This window comes from Sciurus carolinensis, chromosome 3, assembly GCF_902686445.1.
Source record: "Sciurus carolinensis chromosome 3, mSciCar1.2, whole genome shotgun sequence".
Lineage (NCBI taxonomy): Eukaryota > Metazoa > Chordata > Mammalia > Rodentia > Sciuridae > Sciurus > Sciurus carolinensis.
The window spans coordinates 63,897,064-63,918,813 of record NC_062215.1 but is presented as its reverse complement, the minus strand read 5'-3'; the positions used below and the strand labels follow the sequence as shown (position 1 = coordinate 63,918,813).

General features: G+C 34.8%; 1 protein-coding gene across 1 annotated transcript in view; it reads left to right on the top strand.

The window, feature by feature from the left end:
• Nucleotides 1–21,750, top strand: part of Taok1 (TAO kinase 1) — a 133,290-nt gene that overhangs the window by 43,975 nt on the left and 67,565 nt on the right. The window contains 1 exon segment of the mRNA XM_047543843.1: nucleotides 11,711–11,935. Within this exon segment, the coding sequence (XP_047399799.1) occupies nucleotides 11,804–11,935 (132 nt within the window). The 5' untranslated portion in view covers nucleotides 11,711–11,803.

Below are 21,750 nucleotides of genomic sequence, written 5' to 3'. Positions count from 1 at the left end.
CACACACACACACACACACACACACACACACATTACTTCTATATTATTAGAATTTTATGTAAATATTCTGTTTTTCCCCCTTGCTATTTTGTACATTTCTTGGTATTTTTCATGTGCACAAGAATATTGTCAGTAATCATAAAGCTTTCTTTCTTTTTCTATTATGTATGCCTTTTATTTATTTTTCTTGCCTGTGACACCAACTGGAACTTCTAATACAACGTCAATGCTGTGATTAGAGCAGAGTTTTTGTCTTATTTGTAATCTTTAGGGGAGAGCTTTTAGTCTTCAAGCATTAAGTATGATATTAGCTATAGTTTTTTGGTAAAGGATGTTAAGGATGTTTCCCTCTATTCCTTGTGTGTTTCTTTCTTTCTTTCTTTTTTTTTTTTTGCAGTACTGGGGATCGAACTCAGGGCCTTGTGCTTGCAAGGCAAGCACTCTACCAGCTGAGCTATCTCCCCAGCTGTATTCCTTGTTTCTTGAGAGTCTTTAACTTGAATGGATGTTGTGTTTGTCAAATTGATTTTCTGCCTAGGTTGATATGATCATGTGTTATTTCTTCTTTAGTCTATTTAGAATGGAGAGTTACAGTGGTTTTCTAATGTTGAATCAGGCTTGCACTCCTGGGTAAGTCCCACTTTGTTATGATGTAGTATCATTTTTATATATTGTTAGAATTGATGTACTGTTATTTTACGGAGGAGTCTTTATTTTTTTAATAAACATCTGTCCTAAAAATTTTTTCCCCACATTTTTAATTGGTGCATTATAGTTGTATGTAATGATGGGATTTGTTGTTACATATTCATACATGCACACAATATAACAATATAATTTGGCCAATATCACTCCCCAACACTTTCCCCCCTCTCCCTCCCTCCCTCTCACCCTTTGGTCCCTTTCCTCTACTGATCTCCCTTTGATTTTTAGGAGATCCACCCCCACCTTTCTTTTCTTTTTTATTCTCTAACTTCTGCATATGAGAGAAAATATATGACCCTTGACCTTCTTTTAAAAAATTGTTTTTAAATTGTCGATGGATCTTTATTTTATTTACTTATTTATATATATGTAGTACTTAGAATTGAACCTAGGTAAGTGCTCTCCCACTGAGCCACAACCCCAGCCTGACCTTGACCTTCTGAGTTTGACTTATTTTGCTTAACATAATGGTCTCAAGTTCCATCCATTTTCTTGAAAATGCCATAATTTCATTTTTCTTTATGGCTGAAAAATATTTCACACCAATTACTGAAGATTTTTTGTCGTTTTGAAAATTGACACATTTGGGTGTGGTGGCATACATGCCCGTAATCCAGCTACTCTGGAGGCTGAAGCAAGACAGTTTGGAGTCTGAGGGCAGCCTCAGCAATTTAGCAAAGTCCTAAGCAACTTAGTGAGACCCTGTCTCAAAACAAAAAGTAAAAAGGACTGGGGTGTAGCTCAGTAGTAAAACTTCCCTGGATTCAGTCCTTAGTACTAAAAACATTTTTAAATTGACATAATTGTACATTTTTATGGGGGTAGACTGATATTTTTCAATACATCTATCTAGTGTGCAATGATTAGATCAGGGTAACTGGCTTATCTGTCACTTCAAACTATCATTCATTTCTTTGTGTTGACAACAGTCAAAATACTCTACTAGCCCCTCCCTACCTGCCACATGGTATTAGGATTCAAACTCAGAACACTCTACTGGAACTTTAGAAGTTATTCCTCCTCCCCACCTGTACCTCTTTACCCATAGACCATTCTCCCTCTGTTCCCTCTTACCTGCTACCCTTCTCAGTCTCTGATAACCACAAGAATTTTTACTTTAATATCATGATGTATATTGGTCATAAATCTTCATTTTTTTGTGATATGCTTTCCTACCATCCCCCTCTCTCTGCCCCCCAACTGGAGATTGAACTCAGATAGGCAGCTGCTCTACCACTGAGCTACACTCCCAGCCCTTTTTATTTTTTTATTTTGAGACAGGGTCTTCATAAGTTTCTGAACTTGGCCTGAAATTTACAATCCTCCTGCCTTGGCTTTTCATATCACCAGGATTATAGGCATGTGCCATCATACACAGCTGAATTTAATTTTTTAATATACATATGATTATTCAGAATATCTATTTCTTCTTGAGTGAGTTTTGGTGATTTATATTTGTCAAGTAATTTATCCATGTCTTCTGTGTTTTCAAATTTATGAGCTGAGAGCTGTTCATTGTAATTTCCTGAACATTTTGCTGTCCATAGGGTCTGTAATGATGTATCATCTTTCATTTCCATTATTAGTAATTTGTGTCTGCTCTTATTATTTTCCTTGGTTAGTTTGGCTAGAGGTCTTAAGTTTTATTATTCCTCAGACCCAAAGGACCAGTTTTTTAATTTACAGATTTTTCTCTTTTGGCTTTTGTTTTGCATTTTATCAATTTTTGTTCTGTTCTTGGTATATACCACCATACCCAACTGAGACTTTATTTTTCTTAACATAGCATTTAATACTAGAAATTTTCCTCTAAGTACAGCTTCTAGCTGTATCCTGTAAATTTTATGTTGTATTATAGTTTTCACGCAGTTCATAATCTTTTTCAATTTTCCTCAAACTTATTCATTGACCTTTGAGTTACTTAGAGTATGTTGTTTAATTTCCAAATATTTGGATTTTTTTAGAAATTAGTTTTTTTATAATTTTTTATACCTTTATTTTATTTATTTACTTTTTATGTGGTGCTCAGGGTCAAAACCAAGTGCCTCACACATGCTAGGCAAGTACTCTACCACTGAGCTACAACCGCAACACCAAATTTTTTTTTTTTTTTTTTTTAAGTTATTTTTCTTGCCTAGCATTGTGGTGCATGCTTGTAATTCTAACCATTTGGGGAGTTTAGGCAGAAGGACTGCAAATTTGAGACCAGCCTCACAATCTTAGTGAGAACTTCAGTAACTTAGTGAAACCTAGTTTCAAAATAAAGATTTAAAAAGACTGGGGATACAAGTCAGTGCTAAAGCACCCCTTAGCTCAATCCCCAATACAGCACTTAAAAAAGTTATCTTTTTCTTACTGATTTTAATTTTAATTACACTATAGTCAGATTATATAGTTTTGTATGAGTTGTATTCTTTTTCAGTTGTTAGGGTTTGTTTAAGGTTCAGAACATGATCTATTTTGTGTTTATGTTATATATGCACTTGAAAAGAATGTGTATTCTATTGTCATTAGGTAGATTATTCCAGGAATGTCAGGTCAAGTTAGTTAATAATGTTACTCTGTAGTCATACTGATTTCTGACTACTATTTTTTTTTTTTTTAAGTTTCTGAGAAGTGTTGGAGTCTCAAAAGGTAATTGTTAATTTGACGGTTTGTCTTTTTGTTGTACCAGTTTTTACTCTATGTAATTTGAAGGTTTGTTGTCAGGTGCATATAAATTTGGAATTTAAAAAAAGGACATATTATTATATAATGTCCCTCTTTATTACTGTAATTTTCCTAGCTCTGAAGTCTACTTTGTCTGATATCAGTATAGCTATTCCAGCTTTCTTTCTTTCTTTTTTTTTTTTTTAAATACATTTTGCATTTCTTTTAGCACAGCTTTGCAGGTGATAGATTATCTTAGTTTTCCTTTATTTAAGAATTTATCTACCCTGCCTCTTCCCTCCCTTCCACCTTCATTTCTGAAGAAAACTTTTGTTAGGTAAAGGATTATGAGTTGGCAGTTCTTTCCTTTTATAATCCTTCAATATACTGTTCTAATTTCTCTGGACTCCATTGTTTCCAATGAGAAATCTATAATAATTTCTAATTTTACTTTATATTTTGTTTTTTAGCGCTTTGATTTTGATATGTCTAGTCTTGGTTTTCTTTGAATTTGCCCTCTTTGGTGTTGACTGAGCTTCTTGAATTTGTCTTTTGCCAAATTTGGGAAATTATCTGACATTACCATTTTTTTTCTCTATCTGTTTACCCTCTGTGCATCTTCAGTGATTGAAACTTAAACCATTTGATATTGACCCACTCACCATTCAGACTCTACTCATTTTTTTTTTTTTTTTCTATCCTTTTTCTCTGTTTTGTCTTCAGGTTCACTGATTCTTTCCTCTGTTGTGCCCTCTGCTATTGAGTCCATGGCAGTTAGTTAAAAAATTTTGGGGGGGGACTAGGGAGATAGCTCATTTGGTAGAGTGCTTGCCTTATAAGCACAAGGCCCTGGGTTCGATCCCCAGCACCCGCCCCCCCCCAAATTTTTTTTTGGATACTTTATTTTCAGTTTTAATTTTTCAATATGATTCTTTTTTGTAGCTTATATTTCTCTGTTGAGAATCTGTGTCTTTGTTTTAAGAATGTTAGCCATTATCTCATTTATTATTGTTATAAATAGCTGTTTAAAGTCTTTGATAATTCTAACATGAGTCATCTCAAAGTAATCATTTGTTGGTTCTTTTTTCCCTTGATATTTTGTCATATTTTTCTTTGTGTGTGTGTGTATGTGTTTATGTGTGTGTGGTTTGTTTTTGCGAGTAATTTGGATTTTATCCTGGATGATTTGAATATTGTATTGTCCTTTCTAAGAGCTATTAATATCCCCTGGGAATGTTTATTTGTTCTTATTAGTATACATTAACCCAGCTTAGATGATTTACATGATGAGATCTATCTTACTTTTTGTGGGTAGAAGTTCTAAGTTCTGTTTTCAAAACCTTGGCTATGCTCTGTGTATATGCACTTGTCTCTTAAGTGCAGTCTGAGGATTGGGTAGTGGTTTAAATCACAGTTCTCAAAGTCTTTGCTTTACTTCTCTGAATTTGTTCTTTGCTTGTATAAATTAGTATTTGTGTTGGTTGATATACAGAATTAATAAATCTCTTTTCCATTTATCTTCTTTCCAGGATTACCCTTGTACTTTTCAGTTTTCTATGTTCCCTTTTCCCAGTTCCTCTCACCAGAAAGACATTTTCTCTCATAGATTTTAGACTTCTGCATGATTGCAAGATTTTTACTTAGGTTTTGTTATGTTTTATTTGATTCCTCATGACATTAACATAGTTACTCATTTCTGAAGTTTAAATACTTCTATAGTGGTATTTATTAACAATATGATGATTAAAGTATTTTAAGATTAGGCCAGGTACACTGACAAATACTTGTAATCCCACCAACTGGAGAGTCTGAGGCAGGAAGGTGGCGAGTTCGAGGTCATCCTGGGCAACTTGTGTTTTTATTTATTATTTTATTGGTTTTCATCCCTTCTTCATCTTCTTCACCCTTAAATAAAAAGTAGCATATTATGTACACTGTTCTGTACTTCGCTTTATTTTTTACAAAAGTATAACCTGCAAATTATTTCATAGCATAATGTAGTAATATTCCTCTTTTCTTTTTATAACTGTATAAATCTCCATTGTATAAATCAGGGGTTGCCAGTTGGCACAAGGACCAAATCTCTCCTGCTGCCTGACTTTTGTATGGCTCCTAAGTATGTTTTTCATGTTTTTAAATGTTTGGAAAAAAACAAAAGAAGAATAGTGTTTTGTGGCAAATGAAAATGGCATGAAATTCAGATTTTGAGTATCAGTAAACACAGTTTTATTGTAAAATACATTCAGCTTATTCATTTATATATTTGCAGGCTTTTGTGCCTCAGTGGCAAAATTGAGTAGTTTTCATCCTTTGACACCACAGCTTGGCACAATACAAATTTCTTTAATGCAATTATAACTCAACACCTATCACTGAACTGCAACATTTAATGTATTTATTTTTATTACTAGTGCATATCCATCATATCACAACAATTTAAATTGAATAATGTCATGCTTTTAAAGTCTATCAGAGAGTGGTTGTTTTGTTATCAAATTAGGTAGCAAAGTGTTTTGTTTATTATGCAACAACACTAGTTTAGCTAAAATAACATGATATACACAGGTATTTCCAGACTAAGCCCTATTACAATATTACCAACTGATTGCAGAACAACAGAAAAATTAAAAATTTAAAATAGAGTATGTTATTATAGCATGATTTCTTCACAAAAATAAAATATGAAAATGAAACTGACTAAAGCAAACTTGAGTAACTCATGTTAGCTAAGCATGGAAAGTCCTTTACTGATGATGAGTAATTTAGATCATATTTGATTGTAGCAGTGGAAAAAATGTGCACATAGAAAATCAACTTAACAAAGTTAACCTTACATTGAGAAGAACTGTTCAAAGAGTTGAGGACATTAGGAGTAATAGCAAATAGTGCATTAAAAATCAAACACAGTAACTCTGGAGGCTGAGTCAAGAGGATCACAAGTTCAAAGCCAGCCTCAGCAGATCAGCAAGGCACTTAGCAACTCAGTGAGACCCTGTCTCTAAAGTAAACACAAAAAAGGGCTGGGTATGTCACTCAGTGGTTAAGTGCCCCTGAGTTCAATCCCTGGTACAAAAGAGAGAGAGAGAGAGACAGACAGAGAGAGAGAGAGAGAGAGAGAGGAGAGAGAGAAAACAAACATAAGTGATTTTAAGTGATTATCCTTGGCTCTTGATCAGTCAATAGAGGTTACTTTATACTGCTTGTTTGAGGATCCGTGCCACATTCGAAGGGCCTAAATAGTTAGCTTCTATGAATAATCTGCGGATATCATCAACTCCAGGTGAGAATATTTTCAAAGGTGAACAAAGATTAATTCAGCATCACCTGAAGTGGAATTTGATGTGTTAGAATTGATGGTGATGAAGCTGGATGTGGTAGAGTGAACCTGTAATCCCAGGAACTCGGGAGACTGAGGCAGGAGAATTGCAAGTTTGAGGCCAACCTCAGCAATTTAGTGAGACCCTAAGGACTTAGTGAGACCCTGTCTCAAAACATAAAAAAAGGGCTGAGATGTGGTTCAGTGGTTAAGTGCCCCTGGATTCCATCCCCGGTACCAAAACAACAATAACAACAAAACAAGAATTGTTGGGGGTGAAAGTATGCATCAAGCAGAAAAAGACTTAGTTGGATTCATTTATGTTTTAAAGCCTGCTTATTACATTTTTTATTAGCAGATATTTTATGAAAAATAATTGAATCTGTTACTGACCAGTAGCCTCAATGGTGAACTTAAAACTTCTTTGGACTTTACCATCTTCCCTTCTGTGAAATTTTGACACCTACAGAAACTATATTGACTTTTGCTACTGCCTACCTGCCACACAGCAGGTTGATGGTTTATTGGTGCTAAAGTGATATTGTGACTTTTAAAAAATTTTGTTATTTGTTCTAATAGCAGGATGCATTTTGATTCATTGTACAGTTGGAACACAACTGTTCATTTCTTTGGTTGTACATGATGTAGAGCGTATTACCTATGGCTCAAATTAAATTATTTTGAATATGAGATTTTTAACTATTATTGCTGAACACTGATTGACTTTGGATATTTACTTTGATGCCAATTTGATAATGTTTCTGAATGCATTTAAATTAAAATTATAAGGCAAAATGGTGCTTATTTGAAGCATTCTATTATGAAATCATTTTACAATGTTTTTTTGAATCACAGGTAATATCAAGCTTCTTTATATGCTTTACATGCTGTCAGATGCTAAAACAAAAAGTAAGATCTCCATTCTGATAAAGATTTGCCCCAGATGTATTTTCTGAGATTAAACTACAGTTCCAGCACTACTTTTCATACCTTGATGAAGGTGCAGAGGACATTTCCATATTTTAATGTTCATTTAATTGCAGTTGAGGAGCTTCCACATAACTTTCAATTGGATGTGGTTGATCTGCAAAGTGGTGACATGGTAAATAAAGACAAATATCAAGAGGAGAAGCCAATGAAATTTTATGTGTCTTTTGAGAGACAGATATGCTCAATTAAAACCATATGTTCATGGATTTGTATCAATATTTGGCAGTACCTATTTGTATGAAATTTTCAAAGGACTGGGTGCAATGAATAAGTAAATGTCATTATAGATAGAATAAGTAAATGTCATTATAGATCAGCACTAACAGATGAACAGAAAAAATTCTGATGAGCATGTAACTTTACTTTGGACCTATTTAGCAAAATATAATCCCCCTAAAAAAGAATTTCATTGTTCCCATTACTAAACTGGCATTACAAAAAAAAGAACTTAATTATATTTTGAAAGTTGTCAATACATTTTTATAAACAAATTATATTTTGTCTTACAAATACCTATATAATATCTTTGATTTTTGTCATTTGTCTCACAAAGCCTAAAATACGCACTGTCTGGACTTTTACAGAGCAAGTTTGTTGGTGCTTAGTATAGGTGCACAATTTATTTGATCAGTGCCCATGTGATAGACGTTTAACTTGTTTGTAATCTTCTGTTACACAAATAGTCCTTCTTGAACTACATTGTGCATTTATCATTTCTTATATTTAGTGTAAATATTCTTTCTTGGTACAGATTCCTTAATGGAGGATTTTGGGTGAAATGGTAATTGCCTATATGAATTTACTAGATATTCTTTGTAGTGCTTGTACTCTTTAGCATTTTTACTGCTAATGAAAGTGTATGTGTCCTTTCTATCTTACTATCAGTGTATGGTGAGGTTTTGCCTTTCTGATAGATAGTAAATGAAATCTTAGAATGGTTTTAGTTTGTATTTCTCTTACCTTCAGTAATATTGAACATATTTTCACTTATTTCATGGCTGTTTGTCATCTTCACGTGTTCACTCTTCGTTACTGCCTTATTCTTGTCTTTCTTTGAAACTACACATTTGGGATTTTAGGATGTCTTTGTCTTACCTGTTTTTCAAACTCTTTACATACTAGGGATATTAACCCTTTTCCTCCCAAATTTATCATTTGTCTTTTTGCTTTTGTTGTCTTGTGGTACATCCTCCCAAGTTTTGTTTATATTTTGTGGTGCTGGGGATTGAACTTTGGTTCTCTCCCCAAGGTAAGCACTCTACCACTGAGCTACATAAGTTTTCTTTTTTTTATGTTGTCAAGTAGATCAGTAGATGTGTGTTGTCTTTTGGTAGTTGGTAGAGCAAGTGTTCTTATTCTCTTAGTATTTTTATCTATCTGATTTTCTAGAGAGTGCTATGAATTTACTCTATATCAACTTTAATGTTTTGTTTATCATAATCTTATATATACTGTTCATCAAATACATATGGAAGAAAAATCATTTTTAGGGGGTTGTATAGAAGATAAAGTCTTTAGTTTAATAAATATTTAATATTAACTGTAGGAAGGAGGACGTAGGAGGTGGAGAAATGATACAAAGATTAATAAGACTCATTTTGTTTGCCTGTGTAGAGGAGAGAGAGAGAGAGAGATAAGAGAGAGAGAATTGCAATATAATATTATAAATACTTGCAGGATGTTTTGAGATATGTAGAGTGACCAACTCTTCCTAACGGGTTAAAACATGTATGTGTTAAGACATTTAATCTAATCTTGAAAGATTTGAGTGGGAATTCGTTAGGCAGATAAGAGAAGATACAAGTCATAAATCTGGTTAAAAAAATTTTACATGAAGTAATTATTTGTGTAGGGGGCAGTGACACTACTGGGGATTGAACCCAGTGATACTCTATCCTTGAATAACATTCCTAGCCCTTTTTATTTTTACTTTGAGACCAGTCTTGTTAAGTTGCTGAGACTGTCCTGAAACTTCCATCCTCTTTTCTTACCCTCCTGAGTTTGTTGGGATTACAGGCATGTATCACCATGCCCACCATAAAGTAATTCTTAGAATACTAAAACTGAGCTACATTCCCAACACCTTAAATATTATCAGTTTATATGGAATTCAGTTCAACTGTCACATTTTGGGGATGGGAAGTTAAGTGACTTTCTTATGTTCACATGTCTTGGGAGAAATGTAATTTATACTCATTGTTCTGGGTAATTTCCCAAGTAGAGAAATTGGTTAAAGTATATGGGGCAACCATGGACATATGTTAGAAATTAAATACAAATTAACAATGTATACCTTTTGACTGCAGTGTAGTATTATGTTAGGGAGGTACAAAGGGCATATAAATATGTTTTATTATATAGTTGCAAAGACATCTTGTAACAGGAATTAAAATTGCTTCAGTTATTTCACTAAGAATGAAACTTGCTTGGAAGTTACATAAAGGGCATAGGAAGAATTGAATGGAACTTCCCCCCCCCCCCCTAGAAGTCTAATGAAATAAATTCTATTTACAAAGTTTTTGTTTTATTTTGTTTTTGGTACTGGAGATTGAACCCTGGGTGCTTTACCACTGAGCTACATTTCCAGCCCCTTTTATTTTTTATTTTGACGCAGAGTCTCCCTAAATTGCTGAAAGGGGCCTGGAACTTGAGATCCTTCTGCCTCAGCTTCTTGAATTGCTGGAATTACAAGTGCACTTGACCATGGCTTGCAATTCTGAAGTTTTTAAAAATTGCTGAAATTAAGTGGGTTAAAAGAAAATAGCTAACATTTATTTATACCATAGTATTAGTCTGTACTTCCACTTAGTAACTCATTTAATCCTCACAACTACTCTATGAAGTAGGTTATCATTTTCATTTTACAGATTAGGAAAATGAGACTACCCAAATTCACAGCTTTGAGATTCATATTCAGGCAACATCATTCCAGGACCCAGATTCTGAAGTTAGGACAGCTATTTTAAAAATTGGAGAATCTGATATACATGAGTTGGTAGCAGAATATCAAAGAATTTACTGGTTGTCTTTAAGTCTTCTTAGTTAAGGAGTTAGTTGATAAAAAGGCCATATTTTAATGTAAATCAGATAAATCAGCTTTTGTTTGGGTTGAATTCATACTTTCTCCTATTGCATATGATTTGGTTAATACCATCATATGGTATCCCAAAGGAAAAGAAATTGTGCTAAGTTTACATCTTTTGTGTATTATGTATAAAATCATTAATAGAGTCTTCCTGTTGTTAAAAGCAAACTGTGAGTAAATCTTGGGTTATTATGTCTGTGGTTTTGTTTGGTTTGGTTTGGTACCAGGGATTGAACCCAGGGGTGCTTAACCACTGAACCACAACCCCATCCCTTTTTATGTTTTATTTAGAGACAGAGTCTCACTAAGTTACTGAGGTTACTTTTGAACTTTTGATTCTTCTGCCTCAGACTTCAAGACTCTGGGATTACAGGCATGCACCACCTTGCCTGGCTATTTTGTTTATTTTTAATAATCTTTGTAATGTATTATCTCTTCTGCTCACAGACTATCAAATTAGATGAACCTTTTCTTCTTTTTCTTTTTTTTTTTTTCCCCCATACTGGGAGTTGAACCCAGGGGTGCTTTACTACTGAGTTACATCTCCAGTCCTTTTTATTTTTTTATTTTGAGACAGCATCTTACTAAGTTGTCCAATCTGGCTTCAAACCTAAGATTTTCCTTTCTTAGCCTCCCTGCTCCCCATTCACTGGTATTACAAGCATGTGCCACCACACCACCATACCCAGTTTAGAATTAGATAAAATTTTAAATATTGACATAGAAAGCCTTCTGAGATATAAAGATGTATCTAAATTTTAAAAGTGCTTTACTTTAGTTTTTTTTTTAAGTGCCACAGGTGATAATGAGCCAGGTTTAGGAACTACTGCAATAGTAGCCCACACTATCATTTCAGTGAAATTCTAGGCCTGACATAATTTCATGGGTGCTATCAGTAAGTGATCTTAATTATTTTTAGCAGCTTTTAACTTATCTGCTTTTTTCTTTTTCTTATTTCTCTACAGTACTTTATGCCAACGTGGCTTCATTCATACAGATGAACCAAGGATTGGGATAGCAGTATAAAATTAGAATAAGACAGCTGACTGCCCAGCAGGATGCCATCAACTAACAGAGCAGGCAGTCTAAAGGACCCTGAAATTGCAGAACTCTTCTTCAAAGAAGATCCAGAAAAGCTCTTCACAGATCTCAGAGAAATTGGCCATGGAAGCTTTGGAGCGGTCTATTTTGTAAGTGTTCAAGGGTTGTGTCAAAGTAAAAGACAAAAATAAAAAGAGACATAGAGTTCGGTCTGTAGAAGAATTCTTAGTATGCTCTCACAACATGCTTCTTATACCAGATGTGTCCTCAAACATTAAGCAATCAGTTCTGTAGCAAACACCAACTCTATGTCCTCTAATTCAGTTTTGTACCAGTAGAACCTGGAGATAATGTCAGATTCCACAGGTTGAGGGTTCAGTCCCATAAGACTGCTTCATCCCCACTTCAGATGCCAGTTGAAATCTCTAGATTGTGTTTCTTGACCATCTATAAATCTGGGTTTCAACAACCCCTCCTTGGGTTTTGTTAATTTGCTGGAGTGGTTTACAGCATTAAGGGAAACAGTTAATTATATGATTATATATAGGATGTTTTAAAGATACAAATTCACCTCTTCATACAGTCAAAGAGATGTAGAATGAGATCTAGAATGCTAGATATGTTCTTATTTATCTTCTTTGGAGCCCCTGAACTCAGTCCTTTTGGGCTTTTTATTACAATGATTGATTAAATTATTGGCTACTGGTAATTAACTCAACTTTCAGAATCTTTCCCTTCTTCTGAAGGTGGGAGTGAGGCTGTGAGTTCCAAACCTGAGTATGTGGTTTGTTCCCCAGGCAACCAGCCCACCATCCTGTGGCTATCTAGGGACTTTCCACAAACCACCTCTTTACCCATTTTGTTCCAGCAAACAAATATCATACGTGCCCAATGTCCTATTTATAGGATAGCTTATATATGTAAAAGATACTGTGTCGTTCCACTGTCCTATTTATAGGGTGACTTACATATGCAAAGGATATTATATTGTCCCAGTGTCCTATTTATAAGACAATGTATATTTTTGTTCTTAATGATGATAAAGCTTTTGATTATGATTTCCAACCTATTTTACAAACCTATGTCAATTTTACTAAAATATTCCCAGAATTGAAAACTCTGGACTTAATGGGTTACTGTAAGCTCAGGTGTGGTTGAAAGGGGCTTCTTAGAAAAACAGAAGACTGACTTTCACCTCTATCTCAGTTCCTTCTGAAACTGTTTCTGGAACCAAAGACAAAAGACCAAATGTTTTGACAAAAGATAGAATTGAGGGAGATCAAAATATCTCACCTTAAATATATTTTTTTGGCAACTTTGAATTGATAAGAGAAAATGTATGCTTTTTGCTGACACAGAGTTGGCTCTCAAAAGCCATTCCTTTATGAAAAAGAAATTTTAAATTCATCTACATTAGTATACAATACATACAGGCAGAGGCTTTTCCTATCCACTTAGGAAAGTTCTTTTCATGGAAATATAAGATCAGGTTTTTGACACCTGACCCAGAAAGATTATAGTTGACTGTTATTTGAGAGACTTTAATAGACAATCTTATCCACTTTGACTTCCTCTCCTCAAACTCCATAGCTTGCTGTTACTACCACCCAGCAACCTCAAACCCCTAATTCTTTTTGTAGCTCAAAATGCTATTTAATGTTCAACTGTCAATGGAGGAAGTCCGAGGAGTTCCAGAGTAGGGGAACCTCAACTCAGGACCAGTGGGGTTCTTGACAAACATCATAAAAATGAATTTAAGGGGCTGGGGTTGTGGCTTTAGAGGGAGAGCATTTGCATAGTGTGTGTGAGGCATTGGGTTTGATTCTCAGCACTATATAAAAATAAATGAAGGTATTGTGTCCATCTACAACTAAAAAAAAAAAAGAAAGAATTTAAGGAAGCATTAGTTAGAGACACAGATTTATTTTGGAAGGTAGAGACACATTCATGGGAGAATGTAGGCTTTCTCAAGAGCAAGATGTGCTTTGGGTAAAGCTAGGAATAAACATTCAAGAGAGAATTCAGGGACTGGGGTTGTAGCTCAGTGGTAGAACACTTGCCTAGCATGTATGAGGCACTGGGTTTGATTCTCAGCACCACATTAAAATAAATAAATAAAGGTCCATCAACAACTAAAATAATATTTTGAAAAGAGAGAGAATGCGGGCCACCTAGAGAGTGGGAGATGCTTTTAGGGTCCTTAGGCTCTTCTTTCGAAGGAAACTTGATGACGAATGGGCATGGGAAGGTATGTGATAAGTGAGGAAGATTAGCCTGGTGATCACAAGACGAATTATGTAGTCTGATCATTCTCAGGATCCTTCGGCTGATGTGCTCTCCATTATCCCATCAGTAGATGATGTGGAAAATCACCCTTGATTTTAAGTTTCTTAAAATATTGTCTCTCTCTTTTCTTAATCTGTTATGTTGGCTAGTGTACAAGGTAATTTTCATAAGCGAGTAACATTTTGGTTACTTTAAGATTTACAGGTTTCCCACAGATTGGAGAGTAACAGGCTTAGAAAATAGAACTTGGGGAGTAACAGTTCTGGGAAGAAGTAAGGCTTTGAGGGTGGAGGTATGAGGAACTGTAGCACAGGACTTTCAGATTTAAGTTATATTTTCTTTTTCCTTCCTTTTATCTGTCTTGATTTCTTCTATGCTGTCCTAAAATCCTTGGCCTTTTCTTTAAGTCTCCTATTTTGTGTATGTCTCTTGTATTTCTGTAAGTTAATAAATTTATATGCTTTTAAAATTTTGTTTCTCTTTTGCCAGTTCATTAAAAGCCTAGAATTATTGAACCTTTGGGAAGAAAAGAAAATTTAAAACTTCCCTACACAAAATCCCTCTCACTTCTTGATATATTCCAAGATCCCCAGTGGATGCCCAAAACCAAAGATAGTACTGAGCCTTATAACTTAATGCCCCTCCTTCCCTCTCCACCTTTCTCCCTCCCTTCCTCTCTCCCTCCCTCCCTCCCTCCCTTCTTCCCCATGGGGATGGAACCAAGGCTGTCATGAATGCTAGGCAAGCACTCTAGCACTGAAATATATTTCAGCCTCATGTCTCATGTCTTCTCCATTTTAACTGAACATCTATCATGCACCGTGGCTATAATTTTTGCAGTTTGAGTGTGATAGCAAAACTAGCAAAAATTTCTTTTTTCTTTATAATTTCATGAATAGATTCATTCTTACTGTAGATTTTATCAACAAAAGCATACAGGTTTTTTCCTCTCGCTATTAAGTCAAGAACTTTTATTAAGTTACTGTTGTACTTATAGGAAGCACTTTATGGTTTCCCTTTGACACATGCAAATTGCCAGCATTACTACTCTGCTTTAGAGCTGTTAAATCATTACTTATACACACGCACTGGATACTGTAGCAGTTAATCTGGTAACCAAGGGGTCTATTGAGTCATTAATGGGTGGGTAGCATATGTACCATGAATACTCTGGACAAAGGGATGATTCATTCATGTCCTGGGCAGAATGGAGGAAATTACTCAAAACAGCACACAATTTAAAACTTCGAGAAAGTCCCTCTTTGGGCTTTGAGGAAGAGAGAGGATCACAAAAGAAGGTCAGAGATCTCTGAGTCTGCATTTTAGTTCAGAGTACTTACTGATCATGTCAAATGGCCATACTTTGTGATACTGTTTTCTCAACAAGTTCGTTTTCAATTTTGAGTATATACTGAGGAATGGAATTATAGGTTCTCTGATTATATTAGAGGAACTGCCAAACTGCATCACAATAGTTGTACCACCACAGGCTGAATAAGTGTTCCAGCATGTCTACATCTGTGACAATGCCTGTTGTTGTTTTAATTGTTATTTTGATTTTAGCCCTCATACTAGGTGTGAAGATCTCATTGAGGTTTTGATTTGCATTTCTTTAATGACTGATGATGTTGAGCATCTTTTCATGTGCCCTTTGTATTTCATGTGTCATTTGTATTTCTTCTTTGCCCATTTGTGAAATTGTTGTTTTTTCTTTGTTGTTAAGTTGTAGGATTTCTTTATATATATTCAGGGTATTAAATTTTCTTTCTTTTTCTTTTCTTTTCTTTTTTCTTTTGTGCAGTGCTTGGGTATCTAACCCAAGGTCTCCAGCATGCTAGGCAAGTGTTGTATCACTGAATTGTACTCCCAGCTCAGGATAGTAAATCTTTATCATGATTTGCAAACATTTTCTCTCATTCTGTAGTGGATCTCTTCCTTTTTTTGGTAAAATGTTTTGATACACAGAAATTTACATTTCAGTGAAGTCCAAATCTGTGTTTTCTTTTGTAGCTCATGCTTTCACTATCATATCTAAAGACCCATTGCCAGACCAGGAATGGTGGCACGTGTGTAATCCCAGGTACTCAGGAGGCTGAGGCAGAAGGATCACAAGTCAAGACCAGTATGGGCAACTTAGTGAGGCCCAGTCTCAAAATAAAATAGAAAAAGTCTGCGGATTGTACCCTAATGAATGGTGGAGTGCTTGCCTACCATATGTGAAAACCTGGGTTCAATCCCCAGTACCAAAAACTTTTTAAAAAATCCATTACTGAATCCATGGTCATGAAAATTTACCTTGTGTTTCCTTTTTAGAATTCTATGATTTGAGCTCTTATATTTAGGTCATTGGCACATTTTGAGGTAGTTTGTTGTTGTTTTGGTGTGATATTGAGGTGGTGGTCCCACTTCATTCCTTTGCATACGTCCTGGTAACCATTTATTGAAGAGATTATTGTTTTCCCATTGAATTGCCTTGGCATCCTTTTCAAATGAGTTCACTATATTGTCTAGGTTTATTTCTGAACTCTCAATTCTGTTGCATTTTTTTGTATGCCTACCTTTATGTCAGTACCATACTATTTTGATTATTGTGGCTTTGTAGTAAGTTTGATTTCAAGAAGTTTTTTCTCCCAACTTATTCTTTATAAAGATAATTTAGGGCCCCTTAAAATTCAATATTAAGTCTTCTAAATCCATGAACACAGGTTGACTTTTTAAATATCTGTTTAGATCTTTAATTTCTTAACAGCTGTATTTCAAAGCTTTTTTTTTCTTTTTTTTTTAATTTGTTTTTGTTTTTCTGTTCTGTGGTGCTAGGAATTCAAACAAGGACCTTGTACATGCTGGACAAGCACTCTACCACTGAGCTACCTCCCCAGTCTCTGTTTTGCAGTTTTAAACGTACAAATGTTTCACTTCCCTTAAATTTATTTCTAAATTGAATTACTTTCTAAATTTCCTCTTTGAATTGTTTATTGCTGGTGTATATAAACCATAACTGATTTGTGTATTAATCTTGTATCTGACAAGTTAGCTGAATTTATTTGCTTTGATAGCTTTCTTTTGAATTCTTTGGAATTTCTATATTTAGGAACACATCCTCTGCAAATGGAGCTATTTTACTTATTCCTTTGAAACTTGGATGACTATTTTTCCTGTCATAGTTGCTCACATTTTAACAACTGTTCACATTGCCTTATTTTCCTTTCCTTTTACCCTCAAATTGACAAAAACAAAACAAAACGAAAAACCCATAAGGAATATAATGATATTCATCACAGCATTATATTTAATAGCAAAAATAGAGGCAAATTATGGTATATCAGATACATATATTATGAAATCTAAAGAGCAACTGGTATACATAAACACTTATTAATATGAAAAATAAGTACCACAAAATAAAACATGATTTTTTTTTTTTTTTTTTTTTTTAAGAAAAATGGTAAATGACAGTATATACATGTAAACATTATGTGTTAAAGATATATATGTAGGGGCTGGGATTGTGGCTCAGTGGTAGAGTGCTTGCCTGGCACGTATGAGGTACTGGGTTCGATCCTCAGCACCATGAAAAAATAAATAAATAAAACAAAGGTATTGTGACCATCTACAACTAAAAAGTGTGTATGTGTGTGTGTGTGTGTGTGTGTGTGTGTGTGTAGGGTGGTTCTTTCACTAGGGAAGCCACTGGATTCCAGACTTTTCTTTCTTGGGAGGTTTTTGTTTTGATACTGGGTATTAAACCCAGGGGTGGTTAAAATTGAGTTACATCACTAGCCTGTTTTTTATTTCTTATGTTTTATTTTGAGACAGGGTCTCGATAAGTTGCTCAGGGTCTCACTAAATGGCTGAGAGTGATTTTGAACTTGGCAATCCTCCTGCCTCAGCCTCTGGAACCACTGGGATTATAGGTGTGTGCCACCATGCCCAGCCTCTTGGGGAGGTTTTTGATTACAGATCGACTCTCTTTATTTGTTATAGATCTATTGAGATTTTTAAAAATTTTCTTGAGTTAGGTAATTTTGGGGTTTCTATGGGTTTTATTATCTAATTCATAGGCAATAGTATTCTCATATAATACTTTTTGGCTTTTATGAATAAAATTGCTATGAACATTCTTACAGGTCTCTTTGTAGACTTAAGTTTCTATTTTTCTGCAATAAATACTTAAGAATGGAATTTTTGGGTCATAGGGCAGATATAAGTTTAATTTTGTAACCAATTACCACACTTTTTTATCAAGACAGAAACTTTATACTCCTGGCAGCAGTGCACGGGAATTCTGTTTGCTCTGTATCCTCTCCAGCATTTGGTGTTGACAGTCATTTTAATTTGAGCTATTGTGATGGATGTGTAATAGTCTTTTAATATGGTTTTTATTTTGTTTATGAGAGGTGTCTCACTGAGTTGCCCATGCTGGTCTTGAACTCATGATCTCAAGTGATCCTCCACAAACTTTCTAAATAGCTGATATGACATACGCACAACCCTATTGCAGCTCAGTATGGTTTTAATGTATCTTTTCTTCATGATTGGTTATGCTGAGTGCCTTTTCATGGACTTAATGGCTATTTAAATATCTTTGGGCAGCATTTGTTAAAATATTTTGCCCTTTTAAAAAAATTGCATGTTTCTCCACCCCACCCCCGTGCCCCCTCTATTTTATTTGTAGGTGTTTTTTATATGTATTGGTGTTTGTTAGTACTGTTTTGTTTTTTGTTGTTTAGGGTCCCACGGGTCTTAAACTTCTTAAACTTGTGGACTGAAATAATTCTGCCCTCTAATTTCTTGGATTGAATTTTTTTCTGAGTATGATGTTGGGAATTGCACATGCTAGGCAAGTGCTCTTCCACTTAATCTACATCCCAAACCCCAAGTTTCCCAATTACCAATCTAGAGGAAGACATGTAGGGGATTACTGTGCTATACTGACTTCACTGTGTGTTTTAACAGACTCATATAGTAAAATAAAGGGAGAAATTTGTTCTTTAAATGCTGACTTAAGAAGCCAAAATCTGAAGTTAAGGTTAAGACAGTCCCAGGAACTCAGGGGCAACTGACCAACTGACCAAAAGCACAAATTTTTCTCTTATTGTCTTGATGTCTGGGAAATATACAACATATAGATAAGAAAAGTTTGAATATAGCCTAGAATTGAATCTATTTGCTGAAATTCCATTTCTAGGTATTCTGGGTATTCTGTGGTATCAGATAAAGCCAGGTGTGTATGTATATTCTTCTGTATTTTTGTTTATGCTCACCCCCAGCCCATGATAGGATTAAATACAGTGTTTTGTTGATAGAGGAAAGACCTCTTTAGATAACTAAAAGTAGTCCTTATAGCATATCCTTGAATTTTCATTAATTGGCTGTAGGAATCATATTAAATTAAAAAATATTCTAATTGAGGCATCTAGTATTGCTGTCTCATCAGGCAAGCTAATCACAGATTGGCACCATAGTATTTGAAACCAAACCAGAGGATCAGATATCCAAGAGGATCGTTGTAGATTGCAAAGAAGATAGACATTCTCTTTTAGTCTCCAGTACTTTAAATAGAACCAACATGATGTCAGTAGGTAGGCCATAGTATACAGGGAAATTAAAGAGACAAAAAGAATACCTACTTAGGAACTAGATAGTTTGCTAACAAATGTGGCAGACCACATATGTGATCCTAATAGTCATTTATTTACTTTGTAAAAGTTTTTTGGTTATTCACTTTTAAAAATGGAATATAGTATTTCCTAGTATGAGATTATACTAATCTGTGCTTTTTTATAGTCTTTACAAATTATATATTCTCCAACAGTTACATAAATTGTTCAGTGTTATTCACATTTATGTTATGAGAATAATTATCAATAGTGATTTTGAATCATTCTTCTTTTTAAAAATAATTCTTGGGCTGGGGATAGCTCAGTTGGTAGAGTGCTTGCCTTGCAAACACAAGGCCCTGAGTTCGATCCCCAGCACAGGAAAAAAAAAAAAAAAAGAATTTATTTATTTATTTATTTATTTTGGTACTGGGGATTGAATCTAAATGTGCTTTGCCATTGAACTATGTCCCCAATCCCTCCCCATCCCCCTTTTTTGAGGTAGGGTATTGCTAAGTTGCTTAGGGCTTCACTGAATTACTGAGGCTGGCCTTGGGTTACTGGGATTACAGGCCTCTATCCCTGCGCTCCCATCCTCCCATCCCATGATTTTGGATCATTCTTGTATAAATATATAAATAAGTTCATTTTAATTTCCCAAATGGATCTTCACAAGCAATTTCTTGGTTTGAGACAAAACAATGATTATATGTATTTTCTTTTTCCTACTTTATTTTTGTTACTCTTTTGCTCTGTACTACCTCAGTTTGTCTTTAGATTTGCAGCTAATTTTATCTTTATCCAATTTCTCTTACAGTGAGAATTGATGGCATGTAGTATTGTTTTCCTCTTTAATTACCCATAGCTCATTTGGTTCTGACCTACATAGTATTTTATTATGTAAACAAATGCTTTTGTAAACTTCTCTGTTACTTTACTTATTCTCTACTAGAAGATTCCATCCTCTCTTTAGTTAGTTAATTTTATATTACTGCAAGTAAATATGGAAATTGTTTACCTCTTTCTTTATCCATTATGCTATTCTTGTCATGTATTACAATAAATATATTAATAAACTCATGGTACAGTATCATACTTTTTGGTTTAAACAATTTTTGCTTATTTTAATGTTTTTTTGTTTTGTTTTTGTACTGAGGATTTAACCCAGGGCGCTTTACCACTGAGTAACATCCCCAGTTCTTTTTTTTTTTAATTTTTTTTATTTGCTACCAGGGATTGAACTCAGGGACACTCAACAACTGAGACACATCCCCAGCCCTGTTTTGTATTTTATTTAGAGACAGGCTTTCACCGAGATGCTTAGCACCTTGCTGTTGCTGAGGTTGACCTTGAACTTGCAATCCCCCTGCCTCATCCTCCTGAGCCACTAGGTTTACAGGTGTGTGCCACCACGCCCAGCAACAGTCCTTTTTATTTTTTTATTTTGACACAGGGTCTCATTACATTGCCTAGGATGGTCTCAAACTTACTATCTTCCTGCCTCAGCCTCCTAAGTCACTGGAATTACAATCATGTTCCTCTAGGTCTGGCAGGTATACAATTTTTATAAGCAGTTTGGAAGTCATAATATATAAGTGCTGTCTTTTTTAAAAAAAACTTTTTAACTGGATATAGTGGTACATACCTTTAGTCCCAGCTGCTCAGGAGACTGATGCAGTAGGATTTCTTGACCCCAGGAGTTTGAGTTCACCCTGAGTAACATAGCAAGACCAGTCTTAAAAAACAAACAACAACAATAAAAACAACAGAGAAAGACATATGTATATTGGATTGAAACCAGTAATGCTTAACAGCTGAGGCATATCCTAGCCCATTTCATTTTTTATTTTGAGATGGGTCTCTCTAAGTTGTTAGGGCCCCATTAAGTTGCTGAGGCTAGCTGTGAATTTGTGAATTGCTGGGATTACAGGCATGTGCCACTACACCCAGTTCTTTTTTTTTTTTTTTTTTTGCGGTACTGGGAGTCGAACTCAGGGCCTTGTGCTTGTAAGGCAAGCACTCTACCAGCTATCTCCCCAGCCCCTACACCCAGTTCGTGAGGTGTAATTTACATGACA